General features: G+C 38.4%; 1 protein-coding gene and 1 non-coding gene across 16 annotated transcripts in view; one reads left to right on the top strand and one right to left on the bottom strand.

Annotated features, from left to right (window-relative positions):
- Window positions 1–19,746, top strand: part of UNC13B (unc-13 homolog B) — a 204,561-nt gene that overhangs the window by 99,087 nt on the left and 85,728 nt on the right. For 7 of the 15 annotated variants that reach the window (XM_036021879.1, XM_036021884.1, XM_036021883.1 and 4 more), the window contains exons 8-10: window positions 2,547–2,582; window positions 6,600–6,840; window positions 10,350–18,767. In XM_036021879.1, coding sequence (XP_035877772.1) covers window positions 2,547–2,582; window positions 6,600–6,840; window positions 10,350–18,767 — 8,695 coding nt within the window. The remainder of the gene's footprint in view (window positions 1–2,546; window positions 2,583–6,599; window positions 6,841–10,349; window positions 18,768–19,746) is intronic. The other 8 variants (XM_036021888.1, XM_036021889.1, XM_036021890.1 and 5 more) reach the window with 3 other exon arrangements.
- LOC114513451 lies at window positions 7,706–7,897 on the bottom strand. Its single transcript, XR_003685842.1, has one exon. It is a non-coding gene; the product is annotated as a U2 spliceosomal RNA (small nuclear RNA).

The following is a 19,746-nucleotide window of genomic DNA, read 5'->3' on the forward strand; positions in this document are numbered from 1 at the left end:
AACTCCTGGCCACACTGTACCACTATCCTAAAATGACAAATCTGATCCTGTTGTTCCCCTTCTTAAAAGCTGTGTTAGCTCTGTATTACCCTCCAGATAATTCCAAATACCTAAGATTACTGAATTGCTCAACATTACTTAGACCTCCTTTGATCTGGTTCTTTTATAACCCTGAAGCCTCTCATTCAGATATGCTAGAATTATCTTCAGCTCACTAAACATGCTTTTGCATGTATAATTTCATTTCCCTGGAACATTTTCCCCCCTTCTCTTTCTTGGTACTTGTGCGTAGCAAAACCTGTCTTCGTTAATCTTTCTATTGGCCAGTGAAATGTTTCAGTGTATTTTTGGTGTGGAGAAGGAAACTTCCTTCATTAACCTGGAATTATTTCTCTTACAGTGTTAAGTGACAGAGGTGACAAGGGAGAACTGATTGATCAGAGAGCAGAACTATTGTTATTTTCCTGTTTTAGGGATGAATCTCGTAGATGGGGTCAGATCATATGTCTGATTTATTCATGCTATAAACATTTATTGAACACCTACTATGTATGAGAAACTGCTCTGCAGAGCTATGGAACATTCAGAGATGAGGCAGTGTCTTGCAAGAAGAGGCTTCTTTGGTCCCAGAGTTTCAACTGAGACACAGCATTGTCACTTGCCTGGAGCAATCTAGGTTGAAAGACATAATCTGAAGTTCTGTGTGGTTATTTTTCAGTTTTCTTTTAAAAAGAAATGAAGTAATTACCCATAGCAGTTGCTATGGCAACTGTGCTATGGCCTGGGAGAATTCTCTGCTAAACCTCCTCTCCGTCCATGGTTAGAAAGTTAAATAAATTATTAAAATTAAAAAATGGCACAGTGAGGACACATGGACACTAATGAGGCGGGTGGAGGCAGAACAGAGGTGGGGAGGGCTGGGGGGTTGGGCTGGGGTTGGGGGGGAAATGCAGAAAATTGTACTCAAACAATGAAAAAAATGTGAAAAAAAATTTTTTAAAGTGGCACAGTAAACCAATGTATCCTTTCTGAGAAGACATAGGTGGTAGGAAGAAGGTAAGTACACAGGAAGAAAACTGACTTCTCAGCATATAGTTAAAGTAAACAGCCTGTGACTAGTAGTCCCATATCCCCAGCATTGAAAGGTAGCTCAGATAATGAAGCCAGCCTGTGTTGGCATCATATGATGCTTCCAGAATTTTGAATCTTAAGGCAAGCGTTCAAGGGAACTGCACTCTCAGAAGTCTGAGGGCTTTCTGACCCAGACACTGGCGACCTCTCTACAGAGAATAAGGCTGTCACGGTGTGCTGATCTTCCTACCACCCATTTACTGGCACCTATAAGGCAAGCAAAAATCTGGCAACATGACAAAGCTAACTTTCTCTTATAATCCTTACAGTAAATAGTGAGACTCATGCTATCATTATTCTCATATTAGAGGTAGGAAACATTTCTACCTTTTACAAGATTATATATCTAGTACATGGCAGGGCCAGAAGAACTTAGCTTTGACTTCAATACCCAGAGGAAGCCAAATTTTTTATTGTTTCTTAAGATAAAGTCCTATTTTTTAGTGATTTCTTTGTCATTTTTGTTGCTTCAAATTCAGTTTGAGTTTAGGATAGGGTTTAAATTTAATTAATTTTGAATTTTTTATTTTGAAAAATGAGTAGAAAATGTGTTCTTCTGTCCTTCAAAGCTTCTGTGTTTTAGTAGATTTTATTTAAAATGTGTGCGTAATTGAGAAAAAATGGCCATCTCTGTGCAGCCAACAGCTACAGTGTTTTACTATTTATTCAAAAAAGAGAAAGTAAAACCATACACTGGCCTTTTAGCTTTCTGTAGAGAGCAGCAAAATTGGCCACCATTGCTTTCAGACAAGGGACTCACTCTCCCACTGTATCAATGCTGAGCTTTTCATGGATATACTGTGGTAGGCTCAGGTTTAGTGAACAGAGAGACAGGAAGGGTTTCGTGGAGGCAGGTTGTAGTTTTTTCTCATTTTGAGTAAAGAAGGGTATATCAGCTTCTAAATGATGTTCTAGGCAAGGAGGAGGTTTAAAAGAGTCCAGAAGAAGTGTTTTTTGTTTGTTTGTTTGTTTAAGATTTTATTTATTTATTTTTAGAGAGGGAAGGGAGAGAGAGAGAGAGAGAGAGAGAGAAACATCAGTGTGCGGTTGCTGGGGGTTATGGCCTGCAACCCAGGCATGTACCCTGGCTGGGAATCGAACCTGGGACACTTTGGTTCCTGGCCCAAGCTCAATCCACTGAGCTACACCAGCCAGGGCTTTGTTTGTTTGTTTTGTTTTGTTATTCTCTATATAGTGACTAGCACAGTGCAAAATACTTTATATGTAGATTTGTATTATGCTTGGTTGTAGGAGAGGCTCTCTACATGTTATGTAAAATTAATGGGATACAAGTAGAATAGGCTCAAATAAGGTAAGGTATATAATAATTGGTGGGATGGGGAAGTGATCTTTGAATTCTTCCTAAAATTGTCTCTGTCACTCTTCTTCTTTGCTACCACTTGCGGTGTTCTTAGGTCACTGGACTTATTTGGGCTGGGGAGAGCAGCAGGGTACGTAAGAATTTGAATTCCTTATAATTTTCTTGATCTTACCCTTTAACATATTCTCTCTGAACTATGAAGCTGGATATTCATGCATATAAGCATATACAATCTCATCCCCTTCCTCTCCCCTCTTTAAATCTCAGGAGATGGTTATCTGCAGTGAAGGGTTATATCCTTTCAGGCTGGTTTCTTGAAGACTGTGTGTATGATATTAATAAATTTCAATCCAAAATCCCAGTTATAGTCCGGATAGGATCTCCTGATTTTTCTTTCCCAGAGACAAGTAGTACCATAAGCCCCTGGGGTAGGAAACCCTTTCCTTTGGTTTGGTTTGGTTCCTTTGGTTTAGTCACTAAGGAGTGCAGTGACTAAAGGAAGGTGTTTCATTCTGGGAAGGGTCATTGATTTCGTGTGGGGCACAAGAGGCCGAGGACATGGTTTGACTTTCCTTAAAGCAACTCAAGTAGGCTGGAGGCTAACTTTGTTTACGAGCTTGGAGAGTGGGTAGCCAGGTCTTTTCAGCAAGATATATAGCCCTAGGCTGACACTACTGGCTGTGTTATCCAGCTGGCAAGGGGGTTTAGTTGAGTCCCACTGATTAGGTGTCCAGTAGATCCTAAGAGGGGCCAAGTTTTGTCCTATCACTGGAATTTCTCATGGAGTATGTATTTTCTGTGATTTGAATCCTGAATATTTTCACTAAGGAACTGCTCAAAGGCAGGCTAAGAGAGCTCAGATAACTTAAGGTTTTAACCAATTGACAAAGGAGAGGTGGGTATGGGAGGAACTTAATGAAAGAAGGTGAAGGGATTAGCCAAAGAGCATATATGCATGACCCATAGATACAGACAACAGTGTGGTGATGGCCAGAAGGAAGGGTGAGCAGCAAGGGTGGGCAAATTGGGGGAAATGGGGACATCTGTGATAGTGTAAACAATAAAAGTAAAGTAAAAAAAAATAAAAACAAACGAAAAAGAACAAAAAAGAAAAAAATACCTAAGCTCTAAGAAAAAGTTTGAATTCTTTTTCTTTTTTTTTTTTTTTTTTTTGTCTGGCTGTAAAGTTCTGTCTGTACTCTGGATTTAAAGACAGGGGCTCAATCCAGGACCACCACAGACGGGAGAGCCTCGTTGTTCAGTATCTCATTCAGTTTTGTTCGAGTGCTTCCTCTGTGCCTGTGCTCATATTTGCCCCAGATTAAATTCTTTCCCCAGTTTACTTTTACAAGTTTATTTTCTATTTTTCTCTTTCCCTCTCATCTCACTTCACTTCCATATGTTTCCTTCCTCCTGTTCCCTCCCACTTTTCATATTCTCTTTTCTTCTACCCCCAACCTTTTCTTTCCATAGGCACTTTGTTTCTTAATATTTGTACTTTATTTCTTTAGTGTAGAAATACTGTTAGCCTTTAGGAAAGTTTTGGAATATTCCTCCCCTTAGCCTAGCAAAATTAAAAAGCAAAGCATCACTTAGAAATAATAGGTCAGATGCAATAATAAGCTAAGGGTGCATCCACTCAATTTCTGGCTCTGGATCATGATTCCTAGCTCTGGCTGAGCTACCCTCCCCTGGCCTCACAATCAGCAGGTTTGTCTATCACTGCTCTCTCTTTGGGAACTCAGTCTTGGTTTTATGGGTTATGTGCTAATATTTCTCCTGTCAAAATTTAAGTAGACTTTCTGCTTTGTCTCCTTTGTTGTGTCTCCCACCTTATCTGTATGCATGAATAATACAGTACTGACTTTTTCCACACGTACTGCTTCTGTGGGTTCAGGGAGAATGAAATCTGAAAGGCATGCTGGTTTTCATCTCTTGATCCTTTCCAGTCTTCAGAACAACAGATGCATCAAGGGTCAAAACCAATGCCTCCAGAATGTTTTTCCTAATGTGTGATCAGAATGCTTTGTAAGCAGAATGCTTTGCATCCTCTAGTTTTTGACTAATCTTATTCCTGCCCATTTTGAAGGTTAGTCACTTTCTGGTACTGATATTTTCCCTGCGGTTCTGATCACTATCCTCTTCTTTTATGTTCACATGTTTTCTTAAACTGAAGTGGGAAATGCTTACCCCTGCATCCTGCTGTATCCACAAGTGTTGTCTGGAATCCAATGTTCAACTTTTCTTCCTTGCGTGTAAAACCCATGTGTTTGTGCTCCCTGTCTATTTTGATGGAGTTATCTACTAGGTTGTATAATGTAGAAGCTAAAGGGTTGTTCTTCTGTTACTTTCTTTTTGTCCCTAACTTTTATCATTACTGTTTGGATTCCCCCCCGCCCCAGTTCATTAACTTTTTTTCTATTTCTGAGGCATGGATGCAGGTTCTTATCTCCTTCATGAGAAATTGTAAGAGCCTAATCTTATCGTTTTCCAAGAGGCTTCCATTTCCCACACTACTACCAAGGGTTTTTTGGTGTTTTTTTTTTAATTACTAATATGAGGAATCCATCGTTTGCTAAATGTATGCCAATTTTTGGATGATACATGTTCCTTTTCCTCATTTTGAGCCAAATGGGAGCTTGGCAAGAAAGGACATATGAGAATTTGTTAATTAGACACATACGGGGATGGTGTCAGAAATGGCTTCCCTGTAAAATAATCTATTGGATCGTCCAAAAAATCCGTTGAGCTTTTTCCATATAATGGCTCTAGTAGTGCTTAGTTGTCTTTAAGTTCACTCAAAACAATTTTATTAGATTGTGTTGTGACAGCTGTCATATCAGCATGCATTTAAAAAAACATCAAAGTTGGTGAATTTTTTGTGCAGCCATTTTAATATTGAAGATGGAAGAAGATATACAACACTTTCGGCATATTATGTTTTATTGTTTCAAGAAAGATAAAAACACAACTGAAAAGCAAGAAAAAGATTTGTGCAGTGTACGGAGAAGGTGCTGTGACTGATCGAATGCATCAAAAATGGTTTGCGAAGTTTCTTAGTATTATTGCCATTTTAGCCAAATATAATACTTTGCTGTGGGGCTGTCTCATGCATTGGAAGATGTTTAGCAGCATCCCTGGCCTCTACCCACTAGAAGCTAGTAGGGGGAGATAGCCAACATACTCAAAATACTCCAAATCAATATAATTATTGGTGAAAATGTAACATGTATGTTTTGTTTTATGGAAAAAACTCAATGAACTTTTTGGCCAGCCCAATATAAAGCACTATTAGATTGAGCTTCCTTTCCAAGCACAGTGTTGTACATTTTCATTTTTGCTTGGATCAGGTTGTATAACTGTGTTCATCATTGGGTGCTGGCCTGAAAAACAAAAATAATTCTGTGAAACTGTAGTCACTACTGTTAGATAAACTTGGCTGCATTGTTAGCACGATCCCGCTGGCAGTGCGTGTGTTTTCCTCTTCTCCTTCAGCCCATGCTTTCCAAAGGAATTCTGAACCCTGGGTGTGAGTGCTTGATGGGAATTATTTTAAAAATCCAACATTGCAGGAAGACAGTAAAACTGCTGTTCTTCTCAGCTGCATCTGGAGCTTTTGGGTGACTTTTAAGCCTTGGCTTTGACCTTCTTGATTTACTGGACCAGCTTCTGATGTTGAACCTGTTTGTTTGGTTCAGCCATGTATTTTAAAGTCTGAAATCACCAAGTCAATTTTAAACAAAATTCTCTCTTTTTTAAGGTATGGAAAAGCTATTATTTTCCCTTTTGCCCGCTTTTAATGATAGTAGAGGCCAGAATCCATTTTTGACATTTAAAAGCAGGTTTTCATTATGGGTATGATAGCTAAAGAAGTACAATTCAAAAGAATTCTGCATTGTGAAAATGCAACTTGGAACTCCTTCAAGAATCAGCACTAAAATTAAACCAAGTGTTCTCTCTCTTTTGATAAGGAGAGAGACTTGTGGGCATTGAGACAGTTCTGCACATGGCTTGGAAGTCACTGGACTTGTGTGCAGTTCAGTTTGTTCTTGTTCTCAAGGCTTGTGGTTCCCCAAGTTAGAAGCAGAAAAATTCTGAGGAACTAAATAAAGCTGGGGTGCTTTGATTGACTATGCTTGTTCCACAGCTTTTGAAGATCCTGATAGTGCCGTGGATGACCGAGATAGTGACTACCGCAGTGAGACCAGCAACAGCATCCCACCGCCGTACCATTCGACTTCCCAGCCCAACGCTTCCACACACCAGTTTCCTGTGCCTGTGCGATTGCCACAGCAGCTGCTACTTCACGGCAGTTGCCGGGACTCTTGCAATGACTCTGTGCAGAGTTATGATTATGACCTCGATTACCCAGAGAGGCGGGGTCTCAGGTAGGTATTGGGAACAAAGCACTTTATTTTCCTAGTACGCAGATCCCGGGATACAACTGACATCACAGGTTTGGGCACTTTAACCGGAGGTGGTAATGGACGTGTAGCAGTAGAACGGGCCATGCTACAGCCATTTTGTGAGATTCTCAGTCTTTTTTTTTTTCTCTTCCACACATTCACATTTTTATATTTCCATCAGTAATATTTTTCTTTATGATTAATGACTCTCAACTGGCGATAGCGTGCCCACTGGGGGTGGATGGCTGAAAGCCTAGCTGTTTGTGTGTCTGCCCAGCCTAGAGATTTTGATTCACCGTTCACCATAATCAAAAAAGGGAAATCACAGATGTTAAATGTTTTGATAACCCTTTGGATTTAGTCAGTGTTCATGGTGCATTACATTTGATATTCCTGGTTCTATAGTCTCCTATAATCTAACAAAATGTCCTTACTTTTTTTTTTTTTTAAACACTACATTTTTTGCAGAGTTCAGGCTAGTTTTGAGAATGCCCCTTAATTTTGCTTTCAATTGTTTCTTCATGTTTAAAATCAGATTAAACATTTTTGGCAAAAACACTGCGCAAATGATGTTTCCTTCACATAAGATTACTTCATCTCATTACTGATGTTTAGTTTGTTCTCTTGGTTAAGAAATCTGTATATACCAGCTTTTTCCAATGTAAAGTTACCTTTCCCCTTTGTAATTAAGTATACCTAGGGTGATACCTGAGATTGTGTAAATATTCTGTTTCCCCAACAACCTTTAACTCATTGACTTTAGCAGCCATTGATGATCCTTTCCTGAGCCAGTTATTTCATTAATTGGAGTTTAGTTTTTATTTTTTTATATTTTATTTATTTATTTTCTTGGTGCGCCATTCCTGGAAGTACTGCAATACTGGGTCAATGCTTGGAGTGGATGGAGCAGGTTCCTATTTCATCTCCCGGCTCCAAAAATCCATTTAGTGTAATGTTCTCAGATAGAGGACGTATCATACATTAAAATGATAAGAACAGATACTTACACTTGGTTTTTGCCAGAAGGCCAAGAAGCGATAGAATTTAGTTTTTAAAAAGCCATTCCAGTTTAGCTCGTACTTTTGGTTATGACATTCACCATACCGTAGGATGATCTCATTTTTTGCCCACCTTACCAAATTGGTGAATATTTATCCTGAGCCTCAGATGGTGGTCTACCTGCTAGACATCATTCTGTCTCAGTTTACTATCATTACTGAATATATTGTCAATGAAATTTTTTCATATATCAACCATCAGATAGAATTCTCACTCTATAATCTGATTCTAAAAAGAAACGTGCCAAGAGTCCTACCGAAGTTGGTCCCTACTCCTTACTGGTTAATAAGTTAAATATTTGCATATGTTATTTATTTGATTTTAGTTATTTATATTTTCCCACTGTAAGAACAAAAACATAATAGAAAAAAATTTTTTGACCCTCTTTCTCCTGTGTATTTGCAAGCATTAAGTGCAGGCCAGTAGTAATAATGTCACATCAACCTAAGTGACTATGTACTCTGCTGGACAACTTGCAGATAACTTAATCATTACCCTATTATCACTTCATTTATTTCCTGGGCTGGTGCTATAATAATAACACTTTGAGAGCATTAGTGATGTATTTTGAGTTGCAAATTAAAAAAAAAACTTTAAAAAATTGAGCTCATATAAATTTGATTAAAAAGTGAGTAATTTATTATCTCTAGCAGAGGAAAAGTTAATATGACTTTTAAGTGAACCTTTATTATATACATTTTTAACTTAAATGTTTGAAGTGAATCTTCCTTTAAAAAGTTTTGAAGAAATTGTATCACTAGCATTGATTTTTAAACTTTTGTATTGCTATAAATACCAAGTTCTTGGAAATAGTCTGAGTTCTTAAGTTTTTTAAGAGGAATATTTAAAATCCTTGAGGGAACAAACGTGTCTGCAGTACCTTCCAGTAAATTAGAAGTATAAAAATAAATAGCTCCATTCAGTATAGCCATGGCTGTCTATTGATTTTAAGCTGTAACTATAAAGACCTCTCCAAGACTGGAATTAGTTTAGTTTGAGTTTCTGAGGACACTGGAGATTAATGAAACTGCATGTAAACAAAATAGGTAAAGTTGATTTCCTCACTCTATGAAATGGGCTTCTGCCTAATGAGTAATGGGAAATGCATGTAAATCATGTAAAAATACAGAATTTGAGGTTTGACAGTAGAATTGGACTTTGTTAGATAATATGTAGCCAAAATATTTCTAGTGTTAAGAGGTGTCAAAAGACTATCAGTCTTACTCTTAAAGATTTTTAATGACTAAGTTACCACTTTGATCTTGTTTGTGTTTCCTGAATAAACACCGTTGGATGTGAGATCTAAAAAAGAAAACACTGAGCTGACAAGCTTCTAGTCTGCAGGCCTTTTCTGCACTCCCGCCTGACCACACGGGAAACAGGCCATCTCTAGTCTGACCAAAGGACAGGTCTGCTGTCTTCTGTGTTCACTGACCTATGCTGCACATGTCGCTTCTGCCATTGTAATCAGTGCAGAGAAAGACATTCATTTCACTGTAATCCTCAAAGCATACAGCCTTATATTGCCCACAAAAACCAAATTATAACCTTTAAATAATTTGCTCTTTTTGGTACTGTAACAAGGCGTGACTTCTGAAAATAAGTCAAAGATTATTTTCATTATGTATATATATTTTTCTTTCTAAAAGAAATATGTCTGACCATATTCTTGGCTGACTGCCTCAGATCTAATTTCAGCAGGTTAATAGCTTGACTTCTCTTCAGACCCAAATTCATCAGCAAATTTAGGTTTCTTGAAATCTTTTGATATACTTTCATAGAATACTTAACAGTTCTAAACTTTGGCATCATAGATGCATCCTGTATATCAGTGATTTTCAACTGGTATGCTACAAGAATTTTTAAAACATGCAATACCTGACTATTTGGTCAGGCTCACAGACCTCTTTCTCCTTAAATTGTCAGATAAAAAAATGACAATGGCCAACACAACAATAGCCATCTAGTGTGAATGGATCAAAATTATACCTAATCTTTTTTGTTAAATTGGCAAAAAAATATATTTTTTGGTGTGCTGCAGAATTTTAGTAGTTTATGTGTGCCATGAGATGTGAAAGGTTGAAAATTACTACCATATATTGATAAGACATGTTCATTTTGTTTGTTTCTTTCTTAGAAAACAGAGGATCTAAAAAGCTCATGGTAGCAAGTGAAGTATTTTAAAGTTATTGTTATAGCTGTTCTTTTTTTGATGTGGAAAATATTCTTTGATTACAGTGCTGTAATATTGATTTAAGATTATGTGGATATCCTTGTATTTTTTCAGTCCGAATGTTTTTTATCAAATTGACAATTTTACTAATTCTAGTTTTCTTATTGAATGTGCACTGAATCTCATGTTTCTTTCTTTTCCCTATTTTTCCTTTTTTTCTTTGCCTTACTATTCCTTCAAATTTATCCCTTTACATCAGACAAGGCCTGCAGGCTAAAATTGACAGAATTAGGGTTATTTCTGCTTTCTCTGATGTTGACTATGAAGAGCAAGAGGGTATATATAAGCAGATGGAGGGGAAAATATCACAAGAGTTTCTAGAAAACAGTAAGATAAATGTAAAAGAAGCAGAACTAAATGAAATTAGAACTCTTTCAAAATCCGATAAATATTATAGACAAAAAGTACAACCAAAGTACAAGAATTGGAAAAAGATACCCTCTCCAAGCCAAGAAACAGAATTCTCTACTGCCTTTAATTTTGACCTTACGTTTGAAACATCTGTTTGCTCCAGATATCCTCAGAAATATAATACAATTGATAGAAGAAGGAAAAGGAAACCCCTGTACAGTCATTTTGGAGACAGTGGAAGAAAACAATATAATGAGAGATTAGGAACTAAGACTAACTTCAAAAGTACATATCCTTACAGTGAAAATTGTAACTTTTGCCACATTGAAAAGAAGAAACAAAATTACCCAGGTTCCCAACCCTACAAGAATCCACTTGTGGTTAATAGTGGCATGGGGACCACTAAGTTGGAAAGTCATGATTATGATCTTCCTGGTTGTTTTAAGAATTATGAAAAGTTACCTGGCTTAAAACAGCATGTCACTGATTTCATTCCATTGGATATTCTTGAAGATTCTACTAGCAGTACTTCTGATGAACTTCTGGATTCCCCCATTTCTGATAAGCAGGAAGGTTTTCTGTCACCAACATGCCATCCATCCAATGTCCATCATATTGGAAGCTTTTCTAACGAATATTATGTAGCAAATCCAGCATTCCCTTTACAAAGGATGAATTGCTATGCAAACACACTTGGAGATCTGTCTGGGTTCCCTGTGGAAGAGATGGCCCCTTCTTCTATTGAGGATCCCAAGGACCACTATATTGATACAATGGATGAGCTTCAGTGTTTTGTAGAAACAGTCTCAGAATACTTAGCAGAGAAGGAAGAGGAGATTAATAAATTTGGTTCCCTTTCAAAAACTAAAAAAATACCTACACATAATAGTAATCTTGATAATGCAGAACAGAAAAATCCTGGGAATCAAATACCACCTATAACCATTGCCAAGAATGACAAAGACAAGGCCATTTGTTTCCCTGAGTTGAATGGAGTGAAAGGTGCTGTTGGCTCTTTGTTCAGTTCACTCACAGAAAAGGTGGGCTCAGGTAAAAAACATCTAACAATCTCAATGGAAAAGCTGGGTTCTTTAGTTCCAGAGAAAACAGAAACTTTTAATCAAATAGAGACAATTAATTTGGGATCTAGACCCAGAGCCAAATCAGTATCAGAGAAGGATCTTTCCATGCAGTCTCCATTATCTTCTCAGAATGTTGACAATAAGGATTTTGGCAGATGTGACATAACCTTTGGAAATGAGCACACCAGCAGTAAAACTGGAAGTTTAAGCTTTGAGGATGCAACAGAAACTCTTGGAAGGGACTCTGCTCCACAGAATCAGAGTTCAGTTATAAAGTCTGTTTTCAGTATGCTGAGTCCATTAAAGACCTTTTTGGAAAAGGATGAAACTAAAAAAGATGATGACAAAAACAAGCCAAAAAGAAAGGAAAATGTTGTTGGGTGTGGTTCAGAGTCAAGTCAAAGGGAAGGCACTCTTGGCAATGACAGTAGCATTGTTGCTTTAGATAGGAATAATGGAGACGCTACAGACTCGTCCCAAATGCCGACGAATGAGAATTTGTTATCTTCTCAAACAGCCAGTGAACCTTCAAACTTAGCTAGTTCTGCAAGTAAGCAAAATAATACTGATAGTCTGCTGGAGCAAAAAACCCATATAGACCTGTCCCTGTTACCAGATGAACCAAAAATATGTGTCAAAGATACTCCAGGACATCCTTGTATAGCTGGTAGTAGAACTAAGAACAAAGAGCCTTCTTCAAAGTCATTAGAGGGGGACAGAGTTACTGCTGATGATAATTTCTTTGAGCCACTCAGAAGATCCTTTAGCCAGTTTTTGCTCACTTCCCCTGAAAACTGTTCAAAGGAAACTTTGTCAGAATCTAGGAAAATTCACCCGTTGGAGGAAGATGGATGGGAAAGGATTCCTAAGAAAGATGGACATTCCTTTTCCTTCAGTGGAAAACTGCATATTCCATTTCTCAGAGTTCTTAGTCATTCTGAAAAGCAGCAGGATTTAAAAGAGAAAGGAAGCATTTTTCCTTTGTTTAAATTTCCTTTCACTGACAGCCATATCACTGTTAATGACCAGAGTTTTCATGGCTCTGAAGTAACCATCAATGAAGAGATTCAAAGAAACTGCCAAGAAAATAACAAACTTAGTTCAATAAAATCTAGTTCAGTTCCAAATATTCATAATAATCTAGAAAAATTTGGTGATACAGAGACATTTAATAAGAATGATCCAAAAAATTGTTCTGAAGATACCACACTTAATAAAATAATGTCTGATTCAGTTCCAAACATAAATAATGATCTTGGGAAATTTGGGAGTATAGAGGAATTCAATTCAAGTGATCACACAACAGAAGAGAACTGTGAAAGAGATACTTTAGCCATCCCTGAAGTTGTGCCCCAAGAACATAGACTCTCTGATTCTTTAGGAGAAAGTAAGACTCTTACACAAGTGATATCTTTAACAGTATCAGACTCTTCATTAGCATTGATTCCTACCATTTCAAAATCAACCTTGGTTAATGAAATTGGTGAAGACAAACTTGTAGATAAAGCTTCCAAGAAAAGAACCCAGGGAGGCCTCCTTTCTGGCCTATTTAATGGATTATCTTCTCTTAAAAACTTGTCTAGTTCACAAGAAATAAATTTGAAAAATGATGACTCTCATTACAGGGACAACACCCCAAGCTCACTCTCAGGAATATTTAACTTGATATCCAGTGGCAGTATGACTGATTGTAAGCCAGATGAAGCACAGTCCATGTCTTTAGGTGTCACAACGACTTTGAGTGGAAATAAGCATTTATCCTTGGATGAGATTGCTGTTACTTCATGTGTGACTTCTGAGAACCAGAGGGACCATGTTGCAAAACAAGCAACTTCTGGCTTCATAAAAAACTTATCTTTACCTAAAGAAAACATACCATTAACTGATACTTGGGCTGATAATCATCATTGCTCTTCTGTGTGGAAAAACCAGCACAGTGAAAAGCATTGCCCCTCTCCTGAGAACAGTGTCCTTCACCGTACACTAAGTGCTACGCAGGACCTTGTAGAGAAATCTTTGCCAAAGAAGCCAACACCACACCATATTCTTGAGGCAAACCTATATGAAAATTCAGATAAGTTAAATTCACCTATACTGAGTACTAACATTCTTAATAAATCAAATCACTCTCAGGCTTTTGAAGAGATAAACAGTCCTTTCTGTTATGAATGGGACTCTGATAGAAAAAATTTCTCTAAAAATTCCAGACTACTTCAGCCAGCTTATTGTATGTTGAATCAAAACACATTTCCTTTAGCTGATGTTTTTTTGTGGTCTGACTCAGAAAACTCAGCAATAAATTTTTGCCAAAAAGATCAAAATGCAAACATCTTGGAGTGGAGAACAAATTCAAACAGTGTCATTTGGTGTGACTTATCATATGAATCATTCAATCAGTTTACATTTAATGAAGAGTACTTATTAAGAGATGATAGGTGGGCAGCTAACTCATTATATGGAAATTCTTGTCATCTTTCAATTAATGAGACTAAGAATTCACTGGAAGAATTGCCCATTGACTTAAGTTATTCTTCAGGTCATGAAAAGACTACATACCCCATGGTTGATCAAGAATCATTAGGAATGGATGAAAACTTTGTTTTTTCAAGTATTGGTTATGAATACCAGGAATGGTTGTCATGTCTTGAAAATGGAGTGTGGTGGCCATCGGAGGATGGAGACTATGGATATTTTGTGTTCCATGATGGTCAGTATATCTATTCTTTCCTCACTGATTCTACTGGGCAGTATGCTTATTTATTTATACCTGATTATTCTCATCAAGAGTATTTGAATTGTGATTTGCAGACAAATAATCTATCAAGTATTATATTGGATGACAGCATTATTTCTCCCTGTAGTTTTAGAGGACTAGACAAGGAAGATAAGTTATTGTGGTATGTTGAAGAGGAACCAATTGAGGACCCTCTTGATTTATCTATAGTTTTGCCAAGAAGTGATGGGCCAATGTATCTAAATTCAGGAGCTTTTTCACGAGTACATGAAGAATCGAGTTATGGCCCAAGGGATCAACCATTAGATTTCTCAGTCTATAATTCTAAAAAATTTGAAGAAGATTTTGGATTTTTTGAAGAAAGGCTGTGTGGTTCTGAAGACTTTGAATGTACCTTGGATCTCAGAAATCAACCCCAAAGTATTGGTAATCATGTCTTAAGTAAAAATCAAATTAACGAAGGAGATAAGAACCAGGCTCTAGCTAAGGGTTCATTATCTCACCTTTCCAGTTTTCACTGGCTTCAGTCTTCTCAAGAAAGTGCCACTTTGGTTCATCTTGAGAATATGACTGACAGCCCACAGCAAGCAGAAGAGATGTCATCGTTAAACAAAGTGATTTCATTATTTTCTGCTTTGGGTGCTTCAGTTGGAAGTGCTTTGAATCTTGAAAAGAATGAATCCTTAGAGTCTTCAGCCCTGCATAAAAAGGATCAGCAGTCTCACTTGGCAGGGTTTACAAATGATGATCTTCAGTCATTAATCTTGAGTAAGCAATCAGAGAGTAAATCCCAAAATGAGGAAGAAAATCTTCTTAAGAAGGATTCAGAGAGACAAATAGTATCCAATGTTCAACAACTAGAATCTACTGAAAATATGAAGCAAGATTTCCCTTTAAATAAAAGCATTCATGCGAAAAAACAAAGTTTGTTGAAATCTGTTTTCCAGGTAAGCCAAACAACTCCTCCAGCTAAATTAGGTAAAGAAGATGATGAAATAATCACATCTGACTCTACTTCAGTTCCTCTTGCATCACAGTTTAGTAGGGATGAACACAAGAATTGTGAGCTTTCCCAGGACCAGTCTTCCAAAGAGTCTGAGAGAACATTATTTAAAAGTGCATTGAAACTCTTTGGTCGGGGTGAAGACTCTTCAGTAAGTCCAACAGAAAATGAAAAACAGGCATCTGGATTTTTGAACCTTTTTAAAACCCAGGTGAATAAAGAAGGATCACCAAACTTAGAAAAGAGTGGTGATAAAAATAAAAAGATAACATCTCAGGAAAAGAATGAATCTTCCAATGTTTTAAATTTTTTGGGTACTCTGGGAGATTTCTTTAAAACCAATGTATCTCCTACACAGACATCTGAAAATATGTCTGTTTCTTCAATGACAAATAAGGATGAGGTCAAGTCAAGTCCTAATCTTACAAAACTAACTAACCAGGGTGTTGGGAACTTTCCTGTTGCACCAGTTTCCTCTAAAGGGAAAGTTCGAGTTAGAAGTCTGAATAAACAGACTACTATTGATGGCAGTGAACTAAAGGAAGCATCAACTAAGGAGATCCAGGGTAATAATTTAACTGAAAAAGAGGCACCCTCCAGAGACCATCTAATCCAGCAGTCACCAAATCCATCTTTCTCAAGAAATTGTCTTGAAGAGTCATCAAGAGATTCAATAGTAACTAGTAGTGTGTCTACAGTGACAGAATTTTCAAGAAGTAATAAAATATCTTTTGATATTCTGAGCAGAAAAACTGTAGAAGAACAAGGTCATTTTTCTGACAAAGAGTTGAGCTTTACAACTGCTACAACATCTCCATCCCAACCAGAGTTGCCAACCAGAAAGAGTATATTTTCTTTCCTGACTGGATCCGAAAAATCTGAGAACAGAGCCTCTGCTACTCTACCAAGAACCAAATCTCAAGCAGAAGGGCTATTCACACTTCCTTCCTTTTTTTCCACTACTAATTCAGGCATCAAGAAGGATGCCTCTCATAATAGCTCTTTTAGTTTCTTCAGCTTGTCCTTTTTGGATGAACAACAGCAGACTCCTGGGGGAAAGCATAGCCTTTCAACTGTTACTCCAGTGACTTCCCAGCCCTGTAAGAAGCCAAGTGTTTTTGTAGACATGGATGGCACAATGCCTGAAAGTCCCTGTGGCAATAGAGATAGCATAGTCCCGGAGGTAGTTCATGAACATCAAATGACTCCTTGTGTTTCCATTAGCAACACTATTGAGGTTACCTTCCTTGAAGATGAGCTCAGTGTAGGGGAGGCCTATCAGGGAAAACTAGAGTCCAGTAATGGACCTGGAATATCTTTACCAGATTTCCAGATGAATCAATTGCAAAAAGACAATATTCCTCATTCACCAGGATTTCAGGCACAGGCTGAAACACTGCTCATTGGACCAGAGACCCTTGGGGTAGCTTCTCATGAAGAAGATGATTTCATACAGGAAACCTCCCCTAGAGGTTTGCTGGCCAAGTCTTTTTCACATGATAGCCATTTGATTGAAAATCTCAACAATTTAGACGCTTGTACTAACCATCACCAAAATGAAAGAATTTCTAGAGACCCATTGAATTTGCCATTAGAAAAGACCCCTGTTGAGATCTTAACACAGATCCTGGAGCCAACTTCTTCAAGTTCTGTGGAGCGAGGTTGTGCAGGGAACCTCCAGAACCAAGACACAGATAAAGAGGAAGACAAATCAGTGTTGGATTCTTCAGTAGAAATGCTTTCAGGGTTTGTGACCAAAGTGAAATCTTTCTCTGGGAGCTTAACTGAACCTCCTAAAACTTTCTCTGGATTGTTTTCTTCTCATAAATCTCCAAAGAAAAACTCCTTTTTCTCTCTGTCTTCTGGTGTATCATCTCAGCCATTCAAAAATGAGTTATTTGGAATTTTCAAAAGTCCCAAACCAGAGACATACAAAAAAGAACCACCTATCCCAGGTACTGCACAGCTTCAAAATGTTAGTTCCAGAGGTCCTGTGGGATTGGTACCTCCAGAAAATTTGTGGAAAGATTTTGCTTCTGAATCAATAAATTCAGAATCTACTCTCAGTGACTGTAGAATGAATGTGGTTAGTGCAAAGTTGGACTCAGAGACCTTGACAGATGACCCCAACCTAACAACTGAAATGGAACATAGTAATATTCCTGACAAGACCTTGACAGATGATCTAAAACTAATGGCTGAAATGGAAAATGATATTCCTGATAATATCCCAGAACGTCAGGGTTCTGAAACAATTGGGGCTGCATCTTCTGTCTCAGGGGACGATACTGGGCAAGGAATATTATCTCTGAGTGATGAAGGAGACATGGGGATATTGCAGGGTACAGACACAGAGGCATCGTTTGAAGCAGAGCATATCTCATTGCCAACACAGTTGCATACAGATCCTCTCTGTATCACCAAAGAATTTCCACCTCCAATTCCACCACCTCTTCCTCTTGAGCCAGTGCCAGCTATGCAGTCTGTCTCTACAAAACAAGATGTCTTGGAGCTACAGGCAACCATTTCACTAGAAACCAATACTACTACATTGTTCAGTGAGCCAAGTTCAGTTGGCCAGAGTGCCACACCAGAAACCCGGGGGTCCCTTTCTTGCCCTTTGCTAGAGGAATCTGTGCTTTGTGCCGAAAGAAGTTATGGGATACCTGATGCCCAGAAAGATCCAACTACAACCCCCCAGGAAACAGAGCAGCCAAGACCACATTTTGAGATCCCAAACATGACCAAGTGGCCAAAGCTCCATTTCCCATCCTCTGCTACTGACTATGGGAAACCACTGAGCTCTTTCTTTTCCTCATCTTCCTCCTCTGGCAATAGGGCAGCAGAGACTGGTTTAATGTCTGGTTTTAAAAAGTTGTCAACTCTGTTTGAGGGAGGTAATGAGGAAAAAGGGAGTACAGTGACTAGTGATCCCAAACTAAGGTTTGGAAAGAAGCTGGATCTTTTATTCCCATGGCCAAAAGAGAGCAAAGGGAACCCTGAACAAATGCCTACAGAATCCTCTCCAGTTCGGGTTATCAGCAGTGATCAGGACCTTAACTCCAATGAAGCTGACAAAGCTTTGGAGTCTTCTCAAATGTCTGGGGCCAGTGCTGAGCCAGCTAAGGTCTCTACCCAGCTCACTGTGACCTCTGAGCAGGTGGAGGCCAAACCAAGAATATGTACTCATGGGCTTTTAGAGTCTGGAGAAGTGGAAAGCCAACAGGAAATCCCAGCATCTGGAGAAGACTGGGGTACTAAAGGCAACCTCTCTGGCCTCAGCAGCCCTTCAGGCAATCATGAGAAAGAGCACTGCACTGTTTCTGAGCTACTTCACCAACCAGAAACACAAGAAGAGGAGGCAATGCCTACTAGCACTGACTCTGTTTTGAATGTGCAGCTGCCAGTTACTCTGCATGGCATCGAAGAACTAAAGACCAACAAAAGGCCGGTTCTCAACTAAGGCATCATAAATGCTTTTAAGGAATTGACCATTTATGATGCAGTGGCTTAGTGGTAGATTAGTCATAGCCTGCTTTTTATCCTTTCTGTGTCTTTCCTAGCACCTGAGCCTCATGTTAATTAGAGGTTAAGTAACAAGAAATAATGTGTGGGTCTTTTCATCCTCTCCCTTCTCTCTAGTGCCAAATTTAATTTGTTTATTGGAAGAAGGAGCTTCCTGCTTAAAGGAAAGGCTAGGCCCTGAGATTTACTCACTCTGATTTTCTCTGCCTTATATAATGTGGAATAGAGAAGGGAGGGTAGGGAAAGGCTGCCAGTAGTTGAGTAGCATATATTAATTATAATCACCTGATGGGCTAGGATGCTTCCTTGCACCCCCAGCACTTAATGTCTGTAGTAGCTGGGGAGGGACTACTTTGCTTTGTTTTTCTAAGTCTTCTAAGATGCTTTCTCCAGTGGTAATGAGGATATTAAGTAAAATATGAAGTGCAAAGGATGACTTAGGATAATCTATATTCTATATCCTATTCCACTGAATTCACATAACTTCCTGTAGTCTCTGCCTTTTGCTGTCCTTGAGACTGGTGTCTGATAAGTGCTTTGAGTAAAGTCTCACAGGAGCTCTGGGCTAATGTTTGCTGCAGTTCTTCAGTCTGGACCATTGTTCGGGGTCTACCTGCAAAGGAAGTATTAATAGGAATTATTTCTGCTAGGAAGAAGCATCATACAGTGCAGTTTAAGAATGATGCCTTGATCTCTGGCCCAAAATTGTCCAAAGGGGCCAGTCAGGGGCTTTAGGGGTGTGTGTGGGGGGTGGAGGTGGGTATTGGGAACTACTCAGAACAGTAACCTGGTATCTGTCCTGTTTCCATGGGATGAAGGATCAGAAATCAGCCTGGAAGTACCAGGTAATTGGGAGGAACCATAGGGACAATATCACTGGAAAACAACCATTTATCTTCTT

This window comes from Phyllostomus discolor, chromosome 3 (genome assembly GCF_004126475.2).
Source record: "Phyllostomus discolor isolate MPI-MPIP mPhyDis1 chromosome 3, mPhyDis1.pri.v3, whole genome shotgun sequence".
Classification (NCBI taxonomy): Eukaryota; Metazoa; Chordata; class Mammalia; order Chiroptera; family Phyllostomidae; genus Phyllostomus; species Phyllostomus discolor.